General features: G+C 38.6%; 1 protein-coding gene across 1 annotated transcript; it reads right to left on the bottom strand.

Moving 5' to 3' along the window:
• Positions 1–6,772: 6,772 nt before the first annotated feature.
• Positions 6,773–20,796, bottom strand: rpp30 (ribonuclease P/MRP 30 subunit). The gene is made up of 12 exons (XM_061875772.1): positions 20,639–20,796; positions 18,986–19,044; positions 18,850–18,906; positions 16,351–16,416; positions 12,774–12,845; positions 12,607–12,696; positions 12,398–12,514; positions 12,291–12,320; positions 7,534–7,571; positions 7,383–7,462; positions 7,211–7,297; positions 6,773–7,137 (listed from the first exon to the last, which is right to left on the bottom strand). The coding sequence occupies exons 1-12, from the start codon at positions 20,718–20,720 to the stop codon at positions 7,091–7,093; spliced, it is 825 nt and encodes a 274-aa protein (XP_061731756.1). The 5' UTR covers positions 20,721–20,796; the 3' UTR covers positions 6,773–7,090.
• Between the last annotated feature and the right edge of the window lie 1,676 nt (positions 20,797–22,472).

Below are 22,472 nucleotides of genomic sequence, written 5' to 3' on the forward strand. Positions count from 1 at the left end.
TATTGTCTCCTTACACACAAAGTGTGTCTTTATAACACACATTTACCTGGAAGTTTTATGTAATGTGTAACGCAACATTGGAATGTAATACGTAACATAACATTGAATGTAACATGTAACGTAACATTGCAATGTAAGGTGCAATGTAACATTGGAATATACAGTGTAACATAACATTGCAATGTAGGGTGTAACGTAAAAATGGAATGTAACGTAACATTGGAATGTAACGTGTAACGTAATATTGGAATGGGAGTGGTAACTTAAACATTGGAATGTAAGGTGTAACGTAGCATTGGAATGTAAGGTGTAATGTAACATTGGAATGTAAGGTGTTGTGTGACATTGGAATGTAATGTGTAATGTAACATTGGAATGTGTAACGTAACATTGAAATGTAAAGTCTAATGTAACATTGGAATGTAAGGTGTTGTGTAACATTGGAATGTAAGGTGTTGTGTAACATTGGAAAGTAATGTGTAATGTAACATTGGAATGTAATGTCTAATGTAACTTTGGAATGTGAGGTGTAACGCAACATTGGAATGTAAGGTGTAACGTAGCATTGGAATGTAAGGTGTAGTGTAACATTGGAATGGAATGTAACATTGGCATGTAACGTGTAATGTAACATTGGAATGGAAGGTGTAATGTAACATTGGAATGTAAGGTGAATTGTAACATTGGAAGTTAAGGTGTAACAGTTGTAACGCAATATTGGAATGTAAGGTGTAACGTAACATTGGAACGTGTAACGTAACATTGGAATGTAAAGTCTAATGTAACATTGGAATGTAAGGTGTAATGTAACATTGGAATGTAGGGTGTAACGTAGCATTGGAATGTAATGTGTAATGTAACATTGGAATGTAAGGTGTTGTGTAACATTGGAATGTAATATGTAATGTAACATTGGAATGTGTAACGTAACATTGGAATGTAAAGTCTAATGTAACATTGGAATGTAAGGTGTAATGTAACATTGGAATGTAAGGTGTAGTGTAACATTGGAAAGTAATGTGTAATGTAACATTGGAATGTAATGTCTAATGTAACTTTGGAATGTAAGGTGTAACGCAACATTGGAATGTAAGGTGTAGTGTAACATTGGAATGTAAGGTGTAGTGTAACATTGGAATGGAATGTAACATTGGCATGTAACGTGTAATGTAACATTGGTATGAAAGGTGTAATGTAACATTGGAATGTAAGGTGAACTGTAACATTGGAAGGTAAGGTGTAACAGTTGTAACGCAATATTTGAATGTAAGGTGTAACGTAACATTGGAACGTGTAACGTAACATTGGAATGTAAAGTCTAATGTAACATTGGAATGTAAGGTGTAATGTAACATTGGAATGTAAGGTGTAACGTAGCATTGGAATGTAATGTGTAATGTAACATTGGAATGTAAGGTGTTGTGTGACATTGGAATGTAATGTGTAATGTAACATTGGAATGTGTAACGTAACATTGGAATGTAAAGTCTAATGTAACATTGGAATGTAAGGTGTAATGTAACATTGGAATGTAAGGTGTAGTGTAACATTGGAAAGTAATGTGTAATGTAACATTGGAATGTAATGTCTAATGTAACTTTGGAATGTAAGGTGTAACGCAACATTGGAATGTAAGGTGTAACGTAGCATTGGAATGTAAGGTGTAGTGTAACATTGGCATGTAACGTGTAATGTAACATTGGAATGGAAGGTGTAATGTAACATTGGAATGTAAGGTGAACTGTAACATTGGAAGGTAAGGTGTAACAGTTGTAACGCAATATTTGAATGTAAGGTGTAACGTAACATTGGAACGTGTAACGTAACATTGGAATGTAAAGTCTAATGTAACATTGGAATGTAAGGTGTAATGTAACATTGGAATGTAAGGTGTAACGTAGCATTGGAATGTAATGTGTAATGTAACATTGGAATGTAAGGTGTTGTGTGACATTGGAATGTAATGTGTAATGTAACATTGGAATGTGTAACGTAACATTGGAATGTAAAGTCTAATGTAACATTGGAATGTAAGGTGTAATGTAACATTGGAATGTAAGGTGTAGTGTAACATTGGAAAGTAATGTGTAATGTAACATTGGAATGTAATGTCTAATGTAACTTTGGAATGTAAGGTGTAACGCAACATTGGAATGTAAGGTGTAACGTAGCATTGGAATGTAAGGTGTAGTGTAACATTGGAATGGAATGTAACATTGGCATGTAACGTGTAATGTAACATTGGAATGGAAGGTGTAATGTAACATTGGAATGTAAGGTGAACTGTAACATTGCAAGGTAAGGTGTAACAGTTGTAACGCAACATTGGAATGTAAGGTGTAACGTAACATTGTAATGTAACATGTAACGCAACATTGGAATGTAACGCGTAACGTAACATTAGAATGTGACGTGTGCCGTACCACTGGAATGTAACGTGTAATGTAACAATGGATTGTAGTGTGTAACCTCACATTGGAATGTAACATGTGACTAACATTAGAATGTAACATGTAGCGTAACATTGGAATATGACGTGTAACGTAACTTTGGAATGTAACATGTCATGTAACACTGGAATGTAGCATATAAAGTAACACTGGATTGTAGCGTGTAACTTAACATTGGAATGTAATGTGTAACGTAACAGTGGAATGTAACCCATAATGTAACAGTGGAATGTAGCTTGTAACGCAACATTGGAATGTAACATGTCAGTTACATTCTCTTTTTTATGTGCAAATATGTATGCCCAGTGGGCAATTTGTGACACAAAAGTGTTTTATCATTTGCACATTTTGTAATATTTTCGTGTGCAATATGAGTGTAATTAAATTGTTATTATCACCATCTTTTACCATGTTACCTGCTCAGTGGCCTAATGGTTCGAGTGTCCGCCCTGAGGCAGGAAGGGCGTGAGTTCAAACCCCGGCCAAGTAATACCAAAGACTATAAAAATGGGACCCATTGCCTCCCTGGGGGTTGGGGGTTAAGTCACCAAAAATGATTCCTGAGCGCGACCACCGCTGCTGCTCGATGCTCCCCTCAAATGCAGTGGATCATTTCACAACACCTAGTGTGTGTGTGTGTGTGTGTGTGTGTGTGTGTGTGTGTGTGTGTGTGTGTGTGTGTGTGTGTGTGTGTGTGTGTGTGTGTGTGTGTGACAATCATTGCTACTTTAACTGTATTACTGTAATATTTTCTGATGTTGTCATTGTTTCTATTATTATGTTTCATCATGTCATTGTTGTTATTACATTTGACCTTTACTCAATGTAAAATCTTTACTGCAGCCTTTGGAATGAATAAAGGTCTATCTTCTCATCTCATAAAGCAAGCCTTTACTTTTTAAATTGACATCAACATAGCAACTTCTGGGATTATATCGCTTTTCACAGCCTTGATTTATCTTTATATCGTTTTAAAACATATTCATTATTTGAATATTGTGTGAAATAGCGGGATCCTCAGCCTCGCATTAGTATTACAATGGCCCTCTGCTGCCACCTGCTGGCAAACAGCGTCACTGCAGTGTATCTGCCAACATGACGTAATCGTAGCAATAACCTCATTTCCACTCGGACTTCAGACATCATTTCCGGTTTAGCTAATGAAGTTTCAAAGTATAAGCCGCTCAAACCTAATTTTACAGTCGACTGACACTGACTCGCTCCAATTTTAATAACGTCGTGACTCCACGATACAAAATGGATCGATTTGAAAGAAAAGTGCACACTGTCCGTGTTTGGAAAGACTTCAAAAATAGTCTCTGCATTTGTTAAAAAAGTAAACTGGACTTTCTTTTGGCACTTGCAGGCCATTTTTTCAAAATTTTTAAGGCGTAATCATTTAATTTTCTATTCTATTTCATTCTTATATATCAGGGGTTGGCAACCTAAAATGTTGAAAGAGCCATATTGGACCAAAAATACATAAACAAATCTGTCTGGAGCCGCAAACAAATAAAAGCCACATTACATACAGATAGTGTGTCATGAGATATAAAATGAATTAAGAGGACTTAAAAGTAACCAAATCAGCTCAAATATAGCTACAAATGAGGCATAATGATGCAATATACCAATAGCCTAAATAGCATGTTAGCATCAATTAGCTTGCAGTTATGCAGTGACCAAATATGTCTGATTAGCACTCCACACAAGTCAATAACATCAACAAAACTCACCTTTGTGCATTCATGCACAACGTTAAAAGTTTGGTGGACAAAATGAGACGGAAAAAGAAGTGCCATAAAACACGTCTTAGAAAGTCGGAGAAAGTTGTACATGTGAACAAACTATGGTGAGTTCAAAGACCGCCAAAATTAGTAGGACAAAACGGCGCTCGCCAAATACTCGAATCAGTGAAGCATGTTTAATATAAACAGTGTGCTTTATAGCAATTAGGGAGGTTTGTGTCATGTTTGTCCTTCTACAGAAACCAAATTAATACAAAAAATATGTTTTTTTCCCCTCATCTTTTTCCATTTTTCATATATTTTTGAAAAAGCTCCAGCGAGCCACTAGGGCGGCGCTAAAGAGCCGCATGCGGTTCCAGAGCCGCGGTTTGCCGACCTCTGATGTAAACAAACCACGGTGAGTTCAAGGACCGCCGAAATTAGTAGGACAAAACGCTGCTCGCCAAATACTCCAATCAGTGAAGCATGTTTAATATAAACAGTGTGCTTTATAACAATTAGGAAGGTTTGTGTCATGTTTGTCCTCCTACAGAAACCATATTAAAACTAATATATATTTTTTACCCCCTCTACTGTTTTCCATCCAGTTTTGAAAAAGCTCCAGAGAGCCACTAGGGCGGCGCTAAAGAGCCGCATGCGGTTCCAGAGCCGCGGGTTGCCAACACCTAAAACAAACCACGGTGAGTTCAAGGACCGCCAAAATTAGTAGGACAAAAAGGTGCTCGCCAAATACTCCAATCAGTGAAGCATGTTTAATATAAACAGTGTGCTTTATAGCAATTAGGGAGGTTTGTGTCATGTTTGTCCTCCTACAGAAACCATATTAAAACAAATATATATTTTTAACCCCCTCTACTTTTTCCATACAGTTTTGAAAAAGCTAGAGAGAGCCACTAGGGCGGCGCTAAAGAGTCGCATGCGGTTCCAGAGCCGCGGGTTGCCGACCTCTGATGTAAAGAAACCACAGTGAGTTCAAGGACCGACAAAATTAGTAGGACAAAACGGTGCTCGCCAAATACTACAATCAGTGAAGCATGTTTAATACAAACAATGTGCTTTCGGCGGTTCTTGAACTCACCGTGGTTTGTTTACAATGTGAGTTCAAGGACCGCCGAAATTAGTAGGACAAAACGCTGCTCGCTAAATCATCAAATCAGTGAAGCATGTTTAATACAAACAGTGTGCTTTATAACAATTAGGGGGGTTTGCGTCATGTTTGTCCTCCTACAGAAACCAAATTAAAACAAAAAATATGTTTTTTTCCCCTCATCCTTTTCCATTTTTCATATATTTTTGAAAAAGCTCCAGAGAGCCACTAGGGCGGCGCTAAAGAGCCGCGGGTTGCCAACCCCTGAAACAAACCACGGTGAGTTCAAGGACCGCCAAAATTAGTAGGACAAAAAGGCACTCGCCAAATACTCCAATCAGTGAAGCATGTTTAATACAAACAGTGCACTTTACAACAATTAGGGAGGTTTGTGTCATGTTTGTCCTCCGACAGAAACTATATTAAAACAAAAAATATACTTTTTCCATTTTTTCATACATTTTTGAAAAAGCTCCAGAGAGCCACTAGGACGGCGCTAAAGAGCGCGGGTTCCCGAACCCTTTATATATGAAGTTATGTGTGTTTGTTTTAATCGAGAATGACATGTGCTTTTAATTTGAAGAAGCCCTTCTCTGCCGGAAGTGTCGTGTATTTATTGAACATTTGAAACAGCGGTCATCCGGAGGACAGAAGCCACAGACCTGGCGGAAGTGGACAATCAGCCAAGTGCTTTATTTCTTCTTTTTGGTGGGAAACTACCCTTTAATTCATTCTAGCCTCCAAGTTTGTCCTTAGGCTAACCGGATGTTAGCTCGGCTCCTTTTCCTGTTCAGTTAGCGTCACTAGCATGCAGTGTGATCGCCGTGTAAAGCGGTGTTTGGAACCGGAAGTGGAAGTATGGAGCTGTAAAGCGGTGAGGCGTGTGCGTGTGAGCTCAAACAAATAAGTATCGATTAGTAATCAAAGTACTCATCGATTGTGTAGAAGCGGGTCTGTTTGGAGGCGGGACTTCCGGCTTCGGATTGTCCAATGGAGTTGCTCCCTACCTTGATTCGAATGAACCGCCAGGAGAGGGACGGACAGGTCAGTGATGGTTGCCATGGTGATGACCCAAGTGTGTTTCCGCCCTAACCCTCAGATATAGATAGTCAATCATGTTTGGCGCAGGTGTGCGTGTTCCGAGGGATAAGTCTCCCGCTCCCTTGTCCGAGATGTCTGGCAGGAGAACCAGTAAGAGATGGGACTTTAGCACGTTACCATGACAACCGTCGCCAGCTGTGACGTCGTCCCTGTCTTTCAGGGCCACATCAACCACATGATGCCTGGAGGAGGCGGGGCTCCGTGAACGCTGGCCACTGACGGAAGCTGGAAGGTAGTAAGTCAAAGTCTGGCTGTGGAGATCCTGGATAACATCACTCAGCTCCATCCACAGGTCACCATGGCAACATAGCCAGCATTGATAATCCTACCCTGGATAAGAACTCCTGCCTCGTGGTACAAGCCCACACAGCCACATTAGATCCAAATGTTTTTGAATTCTTTTATTTTTGTAATTTTCAAACCAAAAGCCTTTTTGTTGCCATCACTTCCTTTTTTCAGAATAAAACTATTTCTTGCAAAATCATCCTTTATTACGCAAGCGATGAAATGTCACAAATTGTATCAAGTCAGTGACTCATAGGAAGAAAAAAAAATAAATAGAAACTATCGTAAGCCCAGGAAGCTTCTAAACTTTTAATTTGAAGGGGCTCGCGTCGCCCTTCCTATGATGGCGTCCAATAATGCCTTGACGTTCATGTTTTCATGCACTTTCTTCAGCTGGCTTAGCATCCTGCTCGCCGCCGTCAGTCAGTCTGCTGAGTTTTGCTTCGTTTGGCTGCAGGAACGTCACCTGCTCAGGTAAGAAGACGAGAGCGTTGACAAAGAACCGTAGAAAAGCGTGTGAATTCTGCCGAGTCACCTACAAGTGGAGGGTAGAGCCCCCTGGTGGCAGGAGGCTTCGCTGCACATCTTTTTGGTCCAAATGATGCCACTTGCCGTCTTCCTGGTTTCTGAGGGGGAAGAAAAAAAGCACCTTGTCTGACACGCCCACACCACTTGCTCCTCCCACTTGGTGTATCTGAGGTGGGACTTTACCTGCGTGAAATAAGACGGAGCGACAGGTGGAGCTCACCGCGCTCTTGGCGTCTGCGTCCGACAGACCGAACAACATGCTTCTGAGCGTCGCCTCAGGAAAACAACACACGCTTGAGATCAGGACAGTAGGCGGAGCCAAAGGGAAGGATACAAGTTGATGATGTCATAGGGTCCTCGCAGGTCCAGAGACTGAGGACGTAAACAAAACACATGTTGTGTAAACATGTGTGTGTGACGTGTGTAAGCACATATTATGTGTACACGCGTGTGTGACATGTTGTGTAAACGTGTGTGACATGTGTAAGCACATATGTGAACACGCATGTGTGAACATGTGTTGTGTAAAAGTGTGTGTGACATGTTGTGTAAACGTGTTGTGTAAAAGTGTGTGTGACGTGTAAACACGTGTAAAGGCGTGTGACGTGTAAGGCGTGTGTGACATGTGTAAACACGTGTAAAGGCGTGTGTGATATGTGTAAACGTGTGTGACATGTGTAAACACGTGTGAAGGCGTGTGTGTGACGTGTAAACGTGTAAAGGCGTGTGTGACGTGTAAAGGCATGTGTGACATTTGTAAACACATGTTTAAAAGCGTGTGTGACATATGTAAACACATCTTGTGTAAAGGCCTGTGTGAAATGTGTAAACAGATGTATAAAAGCGTGTGACATGTGTAAACATGTTGTGTAAAGGCGTGTGTGACATGTAAACACGTGTAAAGGCCTGTGTGACATGTTGTGAAAACACATATGTAAAAGCCTGTGTGACGTGTAAAAGCGTGTGTAACTTTTGTAAACGTGTAAAGGCTTGAGTGACATTTAAACGTGTAAAAGCGTGTGTGACATATGTAAACGTGTAAAGGCGTGTGTGACATGTGTACACATCTTGTGTAGAGACGTGTGTGACATGTTGTGTAAACACGTGTGAAGGCATGTGTGACATGTGTAAACGTGCAAAGGCGTGTGTGACATGTGTAAACACGTGTAAAGGCCTGTGTGACATGTTGTGTAAACACGTGGAAAGGTGTGTGTCACATATGTAAACACATGTTTAAAAGCGTGTGGGACATATGTAAACACTTGTGTAAAGGTCTGTGTGAAATGTTGTGTATACAGATGTATAAAAGCGTGTGACATGTGTAAACATGTTGTGTAAAGGCGTGTGTGACATATAAACACATGTATAAAGGCCTGTGTGACATGTTGTGTAAACACATGTAACGTGTGTTTGTGCTTCACACATGTGGCCTGTGTGACGTGTAAAAGCGCGCGTGACATATGTAAACCCATGTGTAAAGACGTGAGTGACATATTTAAACGTGTAAAAGCGTGTGTGACATATGTAAACATGTTTAAAGGCGTGTGTAACATGTGTACACATCTTGTGTAAAGGCGTGTGTGACATCTTGTGTAAAGGCGTGTCTGACATGTTGTGTAAAGGCGTTTGTGTTATGTTGTGTAAACACACGTGTAAAGGCGTGTTTCATGTTGTGTAAACACATTGTGTAAGGACCTGTGTCTCATGTTGTGTAAACACGTGTAAAGGCGTGTGTGAAATACTTTGTAAACACGTGTCAAGGCGTGTGCGACATGTTGGGTAAACACATGTGTAGAGACCTGTGTCTCATGTTGTGTAAACATGTATTAATGCCTGAGTGACATGTTGGGTAAACACATGTGTTAAGACCTGTGTCTCATGTTGTGTAAACATGTATTAATGCGTGTGTGACATGTTGTGTAAACACATGTGTAAAGACCTGTGTCTCATGTTGTGTAAACACATGTGTAAAGGCGTGTGTGACATACTGTGTAAACACATGTGTAAAGGCGTGTATCATGTTGTGTAAAGACCTGTGTCTCATGTTGTGTAAACACATGTGTTAAGGCGTGTGTGACATGTTGGGTAAACATGTGTAAAGGCGTGCGTGACATACTGTGTAAACACACGTGTAAGGCGCGTGAGTGACAAGTGTGAAGGCTTGTGTGTGACATGTTGTGTAAAGGCGTTTGTATTATGTTGTGTAAACACACGTGTAAAGGCGTGTTTCATGTTGTGTAAACACATTGTGTAAAGACCTTTGTCTCATGTTGTGTAAACACATGTGTAAAGGCGTGTGTGACATACTTTGTAAACACGTGTCAAGGCGTGTGCGACATGTTGGGTAAACACATGTGTAAAGACCTGTGTCTCATGTTGTGTAAACATGTATTAATGCGTGTGTGACATGTTGTGTAAACACATGTGTAAAGACCTGTGTCTCATGTTGTGTAAACACATGTGTAAAGGCGTGTGTGACATACTGTAAACACATGTGTAAAGGCGTGTATCATGTTGTGTAAAGACCTGTGTCTCATGTTGTGTAAACACATGTGTTAAGGCGTGTGTGACATGTTGGGTAAACATGTGTAAAGGCGTGCGTGACATACTGTGTAAACACACGTGTAAGGCGCGTGAGTGACAAGTGTGAAGGCTTGTGTGTGACATGTTGTGTAAAGGCGTTTGTATTATGTTGTGTAAACACACATGTAAAGGCGTGTTTCATGTTGTGTAAACACATTGTGTAAAGACCTTTGTCTCATGTTGTGTAAACAAATGTGTAAAGGCGTGTGTGACATACTTTGTAAACACGTGTCAAGGCATGTGCGACATGTCTGGTAAACACATGTGTAAAGACCTGTGTCTCACGTTGTGTAAACATGTATTAATGCGTGTGTGACATGTTGTGTAAACACATGTGTAAAGACCTGTGTCTCATGTTGTGTAAACACATGTGTAAAGGCGTGTGTGACATACTGTAAACACATGTGTAAAGGCGTGTATCATGTTGTGTAAAGACCTGTGTCTCATGTTGTGTAAACACGTGTTAAGGCGTGTGTGACATGTTGGGTAAACGTGTAAAGGCGTGCGTGACATACTGTGTAAACACACGTGTAAGGCGCGTGAGTGACAAGTGTGAAGGCTTGTGTGTGACATGTTGTGTAAAGGCGTTTGTATTATGTTGTGTAAACACACGTGTAAAGGCGTGTTTCATGTTGTGTAAACACATTGTGTAAGGACCTGTGTCACATGTTGTGTAAACACGTGTAAAGGCGTGTGTGACATACTTTGTAAACACGTGTCAAGGCGTGTGCGACATGTTGGGTAAACACATGTGTAAAGACCTGTGTCTCATGTTGTGTAAACATGTATTAATGCGTGTGTGACATGTTGGGTAAACACATGTGTAAAGACCTGTGTCTCATGTTGTGTAAACCTGTATTAATGTGTGTGTGACATGTTGTGTAAACACATGTGTAAAGACCTGTGTCTCATGTTGTGTAAACACATGTGTAAAGGCGTGTATCATGTTGTGTAAAGACCTGTGTCTCATGTTGTGTAAACACATGTGTTAAGGCGTGTGTGACATGTTGGGTAAACATGTGTAAAGGCGTGCGTGACATACTGTGTAAACACACGTGTAAGGCGCGTGAGTGACAAGTGTGAAGGCTTGTGTGTGACATGTTGTGTAAAGGCGTTTGTATTATGTTGTGTAAACACACGTGTAAAGGCGTGTTTCATGTTGTGTAAACACATTGTGTAAAGACCTTTGTCTCATGTTGTGTAAACACATGTGTAAAGGCGTGTGTGACATACTTTGTAAACACGTGTCAAGGCGTGTGCGACATGTTTGGTAAACACATGTGTAAAGACCTGTGTCTCATGTTGTATAAACATGTATTAATGCGTGTGTGACATGTTGGGTAAACACATGTGTAAAGACCTGTGTCTCATGTTGTGTAAACACATGTGTAAAGGCGTGTGTGACATACTGTGTAAACACATGTGTAAAGGCGTGTATCATGTTGTGTAAAGACCTGTGTCTCATGTTGTGTAAACATGTGTTAAGGCGTGTGTGACATGTTGGGTAAACATGTGTAAAGGCGTGTGTGACATACTGTGCAAACACACGTGTGAGGCGCGTGAGTGACAAGTGTGAAGGCTTGTGTGTGACATGTTGTGTAATCACATGTTGTGTAAAGGCGTGTGTGACGTGTTGTATAAACATGTGTAAAGGCGTGTGTAAACACGTTGTGTATAGGCGTGTGTGACGTGTTGTGTAAACACATGTGTAAAGGCGTATGTAAACATGTGTAAACATGCTGTGGAAAGGCGTGTGTGACGTGTTGTGTAAACACATGTGTGAAGGCGTGTGTAAACATGTGTAAACACATGCTGTGGAAAGGCGTGTGTGACGTGTTGTGTAAACACATGTGTAAAGGCGTGTGTAAACATGTTGTGTAAAGGCGTGTGTGACGTGTTGTGTAAACACATGTGTAAAGGCGTGTGTAAACATGTTGTGTATAGGCGTGTGTGACGTGTTGTGTAAACACACGTGTAAAGGCGTATGTAAACATGTTGTGTAAACATGCTGTGGAAAGGCGTGTGTGACGTGTTGTGTAAACACATGTGTGAAGGCGTGTGTAAACATGTGTAAACACATGCTGTGGAAAGGCGTGTGTGACGTGTTGTGTAAACACATATGTAAAGGCGTGTGACGTGTTGTGTAAACACATGTGTAAAGGCGTGTGTAAACATGTTGTGTAAACACATGTGTAAAGGTGTGTGTAAACATGTTGTGTAAACATGTTGTGTATAGGCGTGTGTGACATGTGTAAACACATGTGTAAAGGCGTATGTAAACATGTTGTGTAAACACATGCTGTGGAAAGGCATGTGTGACGTGTTGTGTAAACATGTTGTGTAAAGGCGTGTGTGACGTGTTGTGTAAACACATGAGTAAAGGCGTGTGTAACGTGTTGTGTAAACACATGTGTAAAGGCGTGTCTGACGTGTTGTGTAAACACATGTGTAAAGGCGTGTGTGACGTGTTGTGTAAACCCAAGTCATGAAAGTGAGGACGACACACACCTTGTCAGCTGCACTGGACACTATCACGTTCTGAAAGACACGGGGGCGGAGCTCCATCATCATCATCATCATCATCATCATGGCTGGATGACACAGACAGGAAGTACCTTTCCTTTGCACGTCTCCGTCAAGCTAATGGCGTTAGAAATGGTGTAGCGTCTCATGGTGGCGTCCTTGATGGCTGCGGAGTATGACACTTCAAACACCACGCCTCTCTCCACAGCCTGCGCACACACACACACGCAAACACACACACACACGTGCACACTCAGCATTGTTAGCACTGACAGCTAGCATTAGCACGTGTGTGACTTACCCCCGTGACTGGAGCTCTCTTCAAGAAGAAAGGAAGTTGCTCCGTCACACACAAACTAATCATGTCCACGTCCAGCTGCATGCACGCCGCCTGCAGACGTACACAACTAGGTCACTGTGTGTGTGTCTGTGTCTGTCAGTGTGTGTGTCTGTGTGTGTGTCTCTTACATGAAAAACTTTCTCCGTCATTGGCTGGACTGCAATCAAGTCAAAAGTACGATACTCTGCAGCATTTGGCCTCTAAACAACACAAAATGACACAACATGACTTCTTGTTGTTATATTTGTCTATTTGGCCTCTAAACAACACAACATGACTTCCTGTTGTGACGTGTGTCTATTTGGCCTCTAAACAACACACACCATGATTTCCTGTTGTGTATGTCTCAATTGGCCTCTAAACAACACAAAATGAGTTCCTGTTGTAACGTGTGTCTAATTGGCCTCTACACAACACAACATGACACACAATGACATAACATGACTTTCTGTTGTGATGTGTGTCTCGTTGGCCTCTAAACAACACAACATGACTTCCTGTTGTGATGTGTGTTTATTTGGCCTCTAAACAACACAAAATGACTTCCTGTTGTAATGTGTGTCTAATTGGCCTCTACACAACACAAAATGACAAACAATGACATAACATGACTTCCTGTTGTAACGTGTGTCTAATTGGCCTCTACAAAACACAACATGATACACAATGACATAACATGACTTCCTGTTGTGATGTGTGTCTTGTTGGCCTCTAAACAACACAACATGACTTCCTGTTGTGATGTGTGTCTAATTGGCCTCTACACAACACAACATGACACACAATGACATAACATGACTTCCTGTTGTAACGTGTGTCTAATTGGCCTCTACACAACACAACATGACACACAATGACATAACATGACTTCCTGTTGTGATGTGTGTCTATTTGGCCTCTAAACAACACAAAATGACTTCCTGTTGTAATGTGTGTCTAATTGGCCTCTACACAACACAACATGACATAACATGACTTCCTGTTGTAACGTGTGTCTAATTGGCCTCTACACAACACAACATGACACACAATGACATAACATGACTTCCTGTTGTGATGTGTGTCTCGTTGGCCTCTAAACAACACAACATGACTTCCTGTTGTGATGTGTGTTTATTTGGCCTCTACACAACACAAAATGACAACATGACTTTCTGTTGTGAGGTGTGTCTAATTGGCCTCTAAACAACACAAAATGATAACATGATTTCCAGTTGTGATGTGTGTCTATTTGGCCTCTAAACAACACAACATGACTTCCTGTTATGATGTATGGCTACTTGGCCTCTAAACAACACAAAATGACAACATGACTTCCTGTTGTGATGTGTGTCTAATTGGCCTCTAAACAACACAAAATGACAACATGACTTTCTGTTGTGATGTGTGTCTATTTGGCCTCTAAACAACACAAAATGTCAACATGACTTCCTGTTGTGATGTGTGTCTATTTGGCCTCTAAACAACACAAAATGACAACATGACTTCCTGTTGTGATGTGTGTCTATTTGGCCTCTAAACAACACAACATGACTTCCTGTTATGATGTATGGCTACTTGGCCTCTAAACAACACAAAATGACAACATGACTTCCTGTTGTGATGTGTGTCTAATTGGCCTCTAAACAACACAAAATGACAACATGACTTTCTGTTGTGATGTGTGTCTATTTGGCCTCTAAACAACACAAAATGGCAACATGACTTCCTGTTGTGATGTGTGTCTATTTGGCCTCTAAACAACACAACATGGCTTCCTGTTGTTATGTCTGTATTTGGCCTCTAAACAACACAACTTCCTGTTATATGTCTATTTGGCCTCTAAACAACACAACATGACTTCCTGTTGTGATGTGTGTCTTTTTGGCCTCTAAACAACACAAAATGACAACATGATTTCCAGTTGTGATGTGTGTCTAATTGGCCTCTAAACAACACAACATGACTTCCTGTTGTTATGTCTGTATTTGGCCTCTAAACAACACAACTTTCTGTTATATGTCTATTTGGCCTCTAAACAACACAACATGACTTCCTGTTGTTATGTGTGTCTTTTTGGCCTCTAAACAACACAAAATGACAACATGGTTTCCAGTTGTGATGTGTGTCTATTTGGCCTCTAAACAACACAACATGACAACATGACTTCCTGTTGTTATGTGTGTCTTTTTGGCCTCTAAACAACACAACATGACAACATGATTTCCAGTTGTGACATGTGTCTATTTGGCCTCTAAACAACACAACATGACTTCCTGTTGTGATGTGTGTCTAATTGGCCTCTAAACAATACAAAATGACAACATGGCTTCCTGTTGTGATGTGTGTCTATTTGGCCTCTAAACAACACAACATGGCTTCCTGTTGTTATGTCTGTATTTGGCCTCTAAACAACACAACTTCCTGTTATATGTCTATTTGGCCTCTAAACAACACAAAATGACAACATGATTTCCAGTTGTGATGTGTGTCTATTTGGCCTCTAAACAACACAAAATGACAACATGATTTCCAGTTGTGATGTGTGTCTATTTGGCCTCTAAACAACACAACATGACTTCCTGTTGTGATGTCTGTCTATTTGGCCTCTAAACAACACAAAATGACAACATGACTTACTGTTGTGATGTGTGTCTATTTGGCCTCTAAACAACACAACATGACTTCCTGTTATGATGTGTGGCTACTTGGCCTCTACACAACACAAAATGACAACATGACTTCCTGTTGTGATGTGTGTCTAATTGGCCTCTAAACAACATAAAATGACAACATGTCTTTCTGTTGTGATAAGTGTCTAATTGGCCTCTAATCAACACAAAATGACAACATGACTTCCTGTTGTGATGTGTCTCTATTTGGCCTCTAAACAACACAACATGACTTCCTGTTGTTATGTCTGTAATTAGCCTCTAAACAACACAACTTCCTTTTATATGTCTATTTGGCCTCTAAACAACACAAAATGACAACATGACTTCCTGTTGTGATGTGTGTCTAATTGGCCTCCAAACAACACAAAATGACAACATGACTTTCTGTTGTGATATGTGTCTATTTGGCTTCTAAACAACACAACATGACTTCCTGTTGTTATGTCTGTATTTGGCCTCTAAACAACACAACTTCCTGTTATATGTCTATTTGGCCTCTAAACAACACAACATGACAACATGACTTCCTGTTGTTATGTGTGTCTTTTTGGCCTCTAAACAACACAACATGACAACATGATTTCCAGTTGTGATGTGTGTCTATTTGGCCTCCAAACAACACAACATGACTTCCTGTTGTGATGTGTGTCTAATTGGCCTCTAAACAACACAAAATGACAACATGATTTCCAGTTGTGATGTGTGTCTATTTGGCCTCCAAACAACACAACATGACTTTCTGTTGTGATGTGTGTCTATTTGGCCTCTAAACAATACAAAATGACAACATGGCTTCCTGTTGTGATGTGTGTCTATTTGGCTTCTAAACAACACAACATGACTTTCTGTTGTTATGTCTGTATTTGGCCTCTAAACAACACAACTTCCTGTTATATGTCTATTTGGCCTCTAAACAAGACAACATGACTTCCTGTTGTTATGTGTGTCTTTTTGGCCTCTAAACAACACAAAGTGAAACAACATGACTTCCTGTTGTGTGTCTTCTTGTATCAATTGTCATGAAAATAGAGATGATAGTTGTGATACTTACAAGGTGACACAGGTCCCACATGACCAGCGTCAGTCTGTTGAGCACTCTGATTGGTCTAGAGCGGCCCTGCAACACACACACAATGTCAAAAATGTATAGACAATATGTAACACACACACACAATGTTTTGCTGTTTAGAGGATAAAAAATAAATAAAATAATAACAATAATATTGATAATAATAAGTGTAAAGATGCTAATATGTATTTACAGTTAGCATCTTCTAATCAGTGCAGTAGACCATCATAAAAATCAACAAATGCTGTCATTGACTTGTTATTTTTCACAGAATTTCTATTTCTTCCAATCATTTCAGGTCATCTTTAGAAACAGAATAAAAGTTTATGTGCTGGAATTCAAATCTGTCCATTACAGTTTAAGTCTCATTCAGGTGTGCTCTTGAAACATTTCTTATGATGACATTGTCTAGGTGTAAACACTTCCCAACATACAATGCTGCTTCTAGAATGCTGCTTAGATGATGTTTTACACATCTATGCACGTAAGTAGTCGATATTTAAAGAACAGTCGACATGACTTTATGTAACATACGTAAAGAATCGATATTTGAAGAACAGTTGACATGACTTTATGTAACATACGTAGATAATCGATATTTTTAGAACAGTCGACATGACTGTAGGTAACATATGTAAAAAAATAAACATTTTTGGAGAACAGTCTACATGACTTTATGTAACATACAGAAATATTCTATATTTAAAGAACAGTTGACATGACTTTATGTAACATACGTAAAGAATCGATATTTGAAGAACAGTCGACATGACTTTATGTAACGTACATAAATAATCGATATTTAAAGAACAATTGACATGACTTTATGTAATATACATAAATAATCTATATTTAAAGAACAGTTGACATGACTTTATGTAACGTACATAAATAATCGATATTTAAAAAACAGTTGACATGACTTTATGTAATATACATAAATAATCTATATTTAAAGAACAGTTGACATGACTTTATGTAACATACGTAAATAATCGATATTTGAAGAACAGTCTACATGACTTTATGTAACATACATAAATATTCTATATTTAAAGAACAGTTGACATGACTTTATGTAACATACAGAAATATTCTATATTTAAAGAACAGTTGACATGACTTTATGTAACATACGTAAAGAATCGATATTTGAAGAACAGTTGACATGACTTTATGTAACGTACATAAATAATCGATATTTAAAGAACAGTCTACATGACTTTATGTAACATACATAAATAATCTATATTTAAAGAACAGTTGACATGACTTTATGTAACATACGTAAATAATCGATATTTGAAGAACAGTCGACATGACTTTATGTAACGAACATAAATAATCGATATTTAAAGAACAGTTGACATGACTTTATGTAACATAAGTAAATAATCGACATTTGAAGAACAGTCGACATGACTATGTAACCTATGCAACTAATTGATATTTAGAGAAGTCTACGTGACTTTATGTAACATGCTTAAACAAACGATATACAAAGAACAGTCTACGTGACTTTATATAACATACTGCAATAATCGATATTTGACTTCATGTAACATACTGCAAAAATTGATATTTGAAGAACAGTCTACATGACTTTAGGAAACATACGTAAAGCGATATTTGAAGAACAGTCTACATGACTTTATGTAACATACTGCAATAATCGATATTTGACTTCATGTAACATACTTCAAAAATTGATATTTGAAGAACAGTCTACATGACTTTAGGAAACATACGTAAATCGATATTCGAAGAACAGTCTACGTGACTTTATGTAACATATTGCAATAATCGATATTTGACTTCATGTAACATACTGCAAAAATCGATATTTGAAGAACAGTCTACATGACTTTAGGAAACATACATAAATCGATATTTGAAGAACAGTTTACATGACTTTACGTAACATGCTGCAATAATCGATATTTGACTTCACGTAACATACTTCAAAAATCGATATTTGAAGAACAGTCTACATGACTTTATGTAACGTAATCGATATTTTAAGAAAAGTCTACGTGACTTTACGTAACATACGTAAATAATCGACAGTTGATGAATAGTCTACATTAATTTGTCATTTATGTAAATAATTGGTATTTGACTTTATGTAACATACATATATAATCTATATTTGACTTTATGTAACATATGTAAATAATCAATATTTGAAGAACAATCTACGTGACTTTATGTAACATACGTAAATAATCGATATTTGACTTCATGTAACATAAATAAAAAATCGATATTTGAAGAACAGTCTACCTGACTTTATGTAACATACGTAAATAATCGATATTTGAAGAATAGTCTACGTGACTTTATGTAACATATGTAAATAATCTATATTTGACTTTATGTAACATAAGTAAATAATCGATATTTGAGGAACAGTCTACGTGACTTTATGTCACATGCATACATAATCGTTACCTGGACATTAGTTATCTGTAAAATAGTTACCTGGACAATCGGTAGCTGATCAATAAGCTCATTGATCGGTTTGGGGGAAGGAATCTCCTGCAGAAGTAAAAAACATTGGTCAGGTTGTGTGAGGAAGTGCCCGTGGGCGTGGGCGTGGTCCGTGGGCGTGCCTCACCTGTTTCCTTTTGGCTGTGGGTTCAAAAGTATAATTCACTGCCACTGTGGAAAAACCAACTACAGGAAAATAATGCAAAAGATTGTTATTATTACTATTATGTTTCAATGTACTGTTTAGATTTCAATGTGTTTATACATGTGTATTAATATCATAATTGTTAAAGGCCTACTGAAAGCCACTACTACCGACCACGCAGTCTGATAGTTTATACATCAATGATGAAATATTAACATTGCAACACATGCCAATACGGCCGGGTTAGTTTACTAAATTGCAATATTACATTTCGCGCGAAGTATCCTGTTGAAAACGTCGGTATGACGCGTGCGCTTGACATCTCGGATTGTAGCGGACCTTTTTTTCCAGCCTGATCCCAGCTATAAGTAGTCTGCTTTAATCACATAATTACACAATATTCTGGACATCTTTGTTGCTGAATCTTTTGCAATTTGTTCAAGTAATAATGGAGACGTCAAAGAAGAAAGGTGTAGGTGGGAAGCGGTGTATTGCAGCTGCCTTTAGCAACACAAACACAGCCGGTGTTTCCTTGTTTACATTCCCGAAGGTGAAGCTTTACTATAGAACAGAGCGGTCAAACGAACATGGTTCCCAACCACATGTCAACCCGCAGGTTTCGGTGAGAAAATTGTGGTAATAAGTCGGCTCTTACCGTAGACATGAGCGGAGCTTGCGTCGTTCCACGTGTAAAAAGAGGCAGCTGCAACTCTCTTGCCTCCTCCGTGACTTCCCTTGGAGACACTGGCGGTCGCCACACCCCTCCGACTTTCAGGTACGACAGTATAATCTCACTACAACACTAGTAACACAATAAGCAGATAAGGGATTTTCCAGAATTATCCTAGTAAATGTGTCTAATAACATGTGAATCGCTCCCACTGCCCTGTCATTTTTTTTTTTGTAGTCCTTGACTCTCACTATCCTCATCCCCAAATTTTTCATCCTCAACCAAATTAATGGGGAAATAGTCGCTTTCTCGGTACGAATCGCTCTCGCTGCTGGTGGCCATGATTGTAAACAATGTGAGGATGTAAGGAGCTCCACAACCCGTGATGTCACGCGCACATCGTCTGCTACTTCCGGTACAGGCAAGGCTTTTTTTATTAGCGACCAAAAGTTGCCAACTTTATCGTCGATGTTCTCTACTAAATCCTTTCAGCAAAAATATGGCAATATCGCAAAAAAGATCAAGTATGACACATAGAATGGACCTGCTATTCCCGTTTAAATAAGAAAATCTCATTTCAGAAGGCCTTTAATGATTGAATAGTATACATTCACATGTATTAATATCATAATTGTTAAATATTGACACGCAAACAAACAGATGCATTAATATCATATTTGTTAATTATTGAAATGCTCATCCATCCATCCATTTCCTACCGCTTGTCCCGTTCCGGGTCATGTATACAAACATATATTTGTATCATAATTGTGAGTTATCGACGTATATACAAACACATAATTGTGAGATATTGACGCGTTTTTTACTATTAAAAATATAGATTTTTAAATGAATTGTCTGGTTAGCTAAAACTACTTCGCTAGCCAAGCTAACTTTCATCTAAAGTTACACTCGGTGACATGAAATAAAGGTATTTAATTACAAGTTATATTCGGTGGACTCACGATGAGCTGCAGTGTCAATCAGTCGCTGCATGTTGTTTTTATCTGGCGAGAAAGTCAAGTTTAAATCCATAAAGACAGACATGATGTAGCAGTGTGTGCTGCCGGATGCTAGCACGCGGGTAGCAACAAGCGAAAGGCATTCTGGGAGTTGTGGTTCTTTTAGCCAGTAGCGGCCAATTGGTGACTACATCCGCGAGGGGGCAGAACAACACTTCGTGGACCGCCAGCAGGGAGACATTCTTCCTCGTGACTTAAACACCTCCCTAGGGAGGCGTTCGAGTGGCATCCTGACCAGATGCCCGAACCACCTCATCTGGGGAATAAAGTTTATTTTCAAGCCGAGACTCCATAAACGTCTTCCATCAAATGCTGGCTGTCTCATGTTGCTTCCCTAACAAAACGATGGTGCTGTGTTCCAAATTTAAAATATTTACTGAACTTGTGTGAGCCTATGGCTTTGCACTTTGTTTATATATATATATATATATATATATATATATATATATATATATATATATATATATTTATATATATATATACATATATATATATATATATTAATACACATACATATGTACATATATACATACATATATATAAATAAATACATATGTATATATATATATACATACATACGTATATATGTATACGCACATATACATACATATATGTATATATATTTACATACACAAATATATACGAATGTATGTATATATTAATATATAAATATATATGTATGTGTATGTATATATATATATATATATGTATATATATATATATATATATATGTGTGTATGTATATATATATATATACATATATATATATATACATACACATATATATATATACATATTTATATATATATATATACATATATGTTGACTGTTCTTTATACATATATATATCCATTCATCCATTTTCTACCGCTTATTCCCTTTCGGGGTCACGTGGGGTGCTGGCGCCTATCTCAGCTACAATCGGGCGGAAGGCGGTGTACACCCTGGACAAGTCGCCACCTCATCGCAGGGCCAACACAGATAGACAGACAACATTCACACTCACATTCACACATATATATATATATATATATATGTGTGTGTGGGAAAAATCACAAGACTACTTCATCTCTACAGAACTGTTTCATGAGGGGTTCCCTCAATCATCAGGAGATTTTAATGGAAGCATTCACATACAATGGTTTATATAGGGCACAGAGTGGGTGGGTACAAGCAGGCGTAGGGGCATGTGTTACCTCGGAGGTGTTTCCTTCTGTGGTGGCATGTTGAAATGATTTCACTGCGCTTGTTGAGGGATGACAGGTCTGGATGATATATAATAAACAGTTTTTCTTCCAAGCATAGGTTGCATCTTTTATTACCACTGTTGTAAGGTGTGCTGGATGCAAGAATTTGCAATGTTATTGAATATTCATCATTATTGTCTTTGAAGTTTTATAATACTAATTTAGTTTTATAATACATTCGATTTAGGTTACATTGTTGAGTTTATAACCCACCGGTGCTGTTTTGTACTTATTTTGATTATTATTGCTCAATTGTTTGTGAATGTTGCAATTTATAAATAAAGGTTTATAAAATAAAAATTTAAAAAATAATAATAAACGCTGATTCCGTCACATATTAAATGTCCCACCAACAACGTGACCAAACCGGAACAAAAAAATATGTTCCCCTCCGATTTACATGGGTTTTGTAACAAAAAATAAAGTTAACATATACTTGCATGAATTACCCAAAGGAAATACACTTTTAATCACATAGTATGTAAAAATATGAACTTATATTTATACATTGTATTCATTTATTCAAACAA

This window comes from Nerophis ophidion, linkage group LG17 (genome assembly GCF_033978795.1).
Source record: "Nerophis ophidion isolate RoL-2023_Sa linkage group LG17, RoL_Noph_v1.0, whole genome shotgun sequence".
Lineage (NCBI taxonomy): Eukaryota > Metazoa > Chordata > Actinopteri > Syngnathiformes > Syngnathidae > Nerophis > Nerophis ophidion.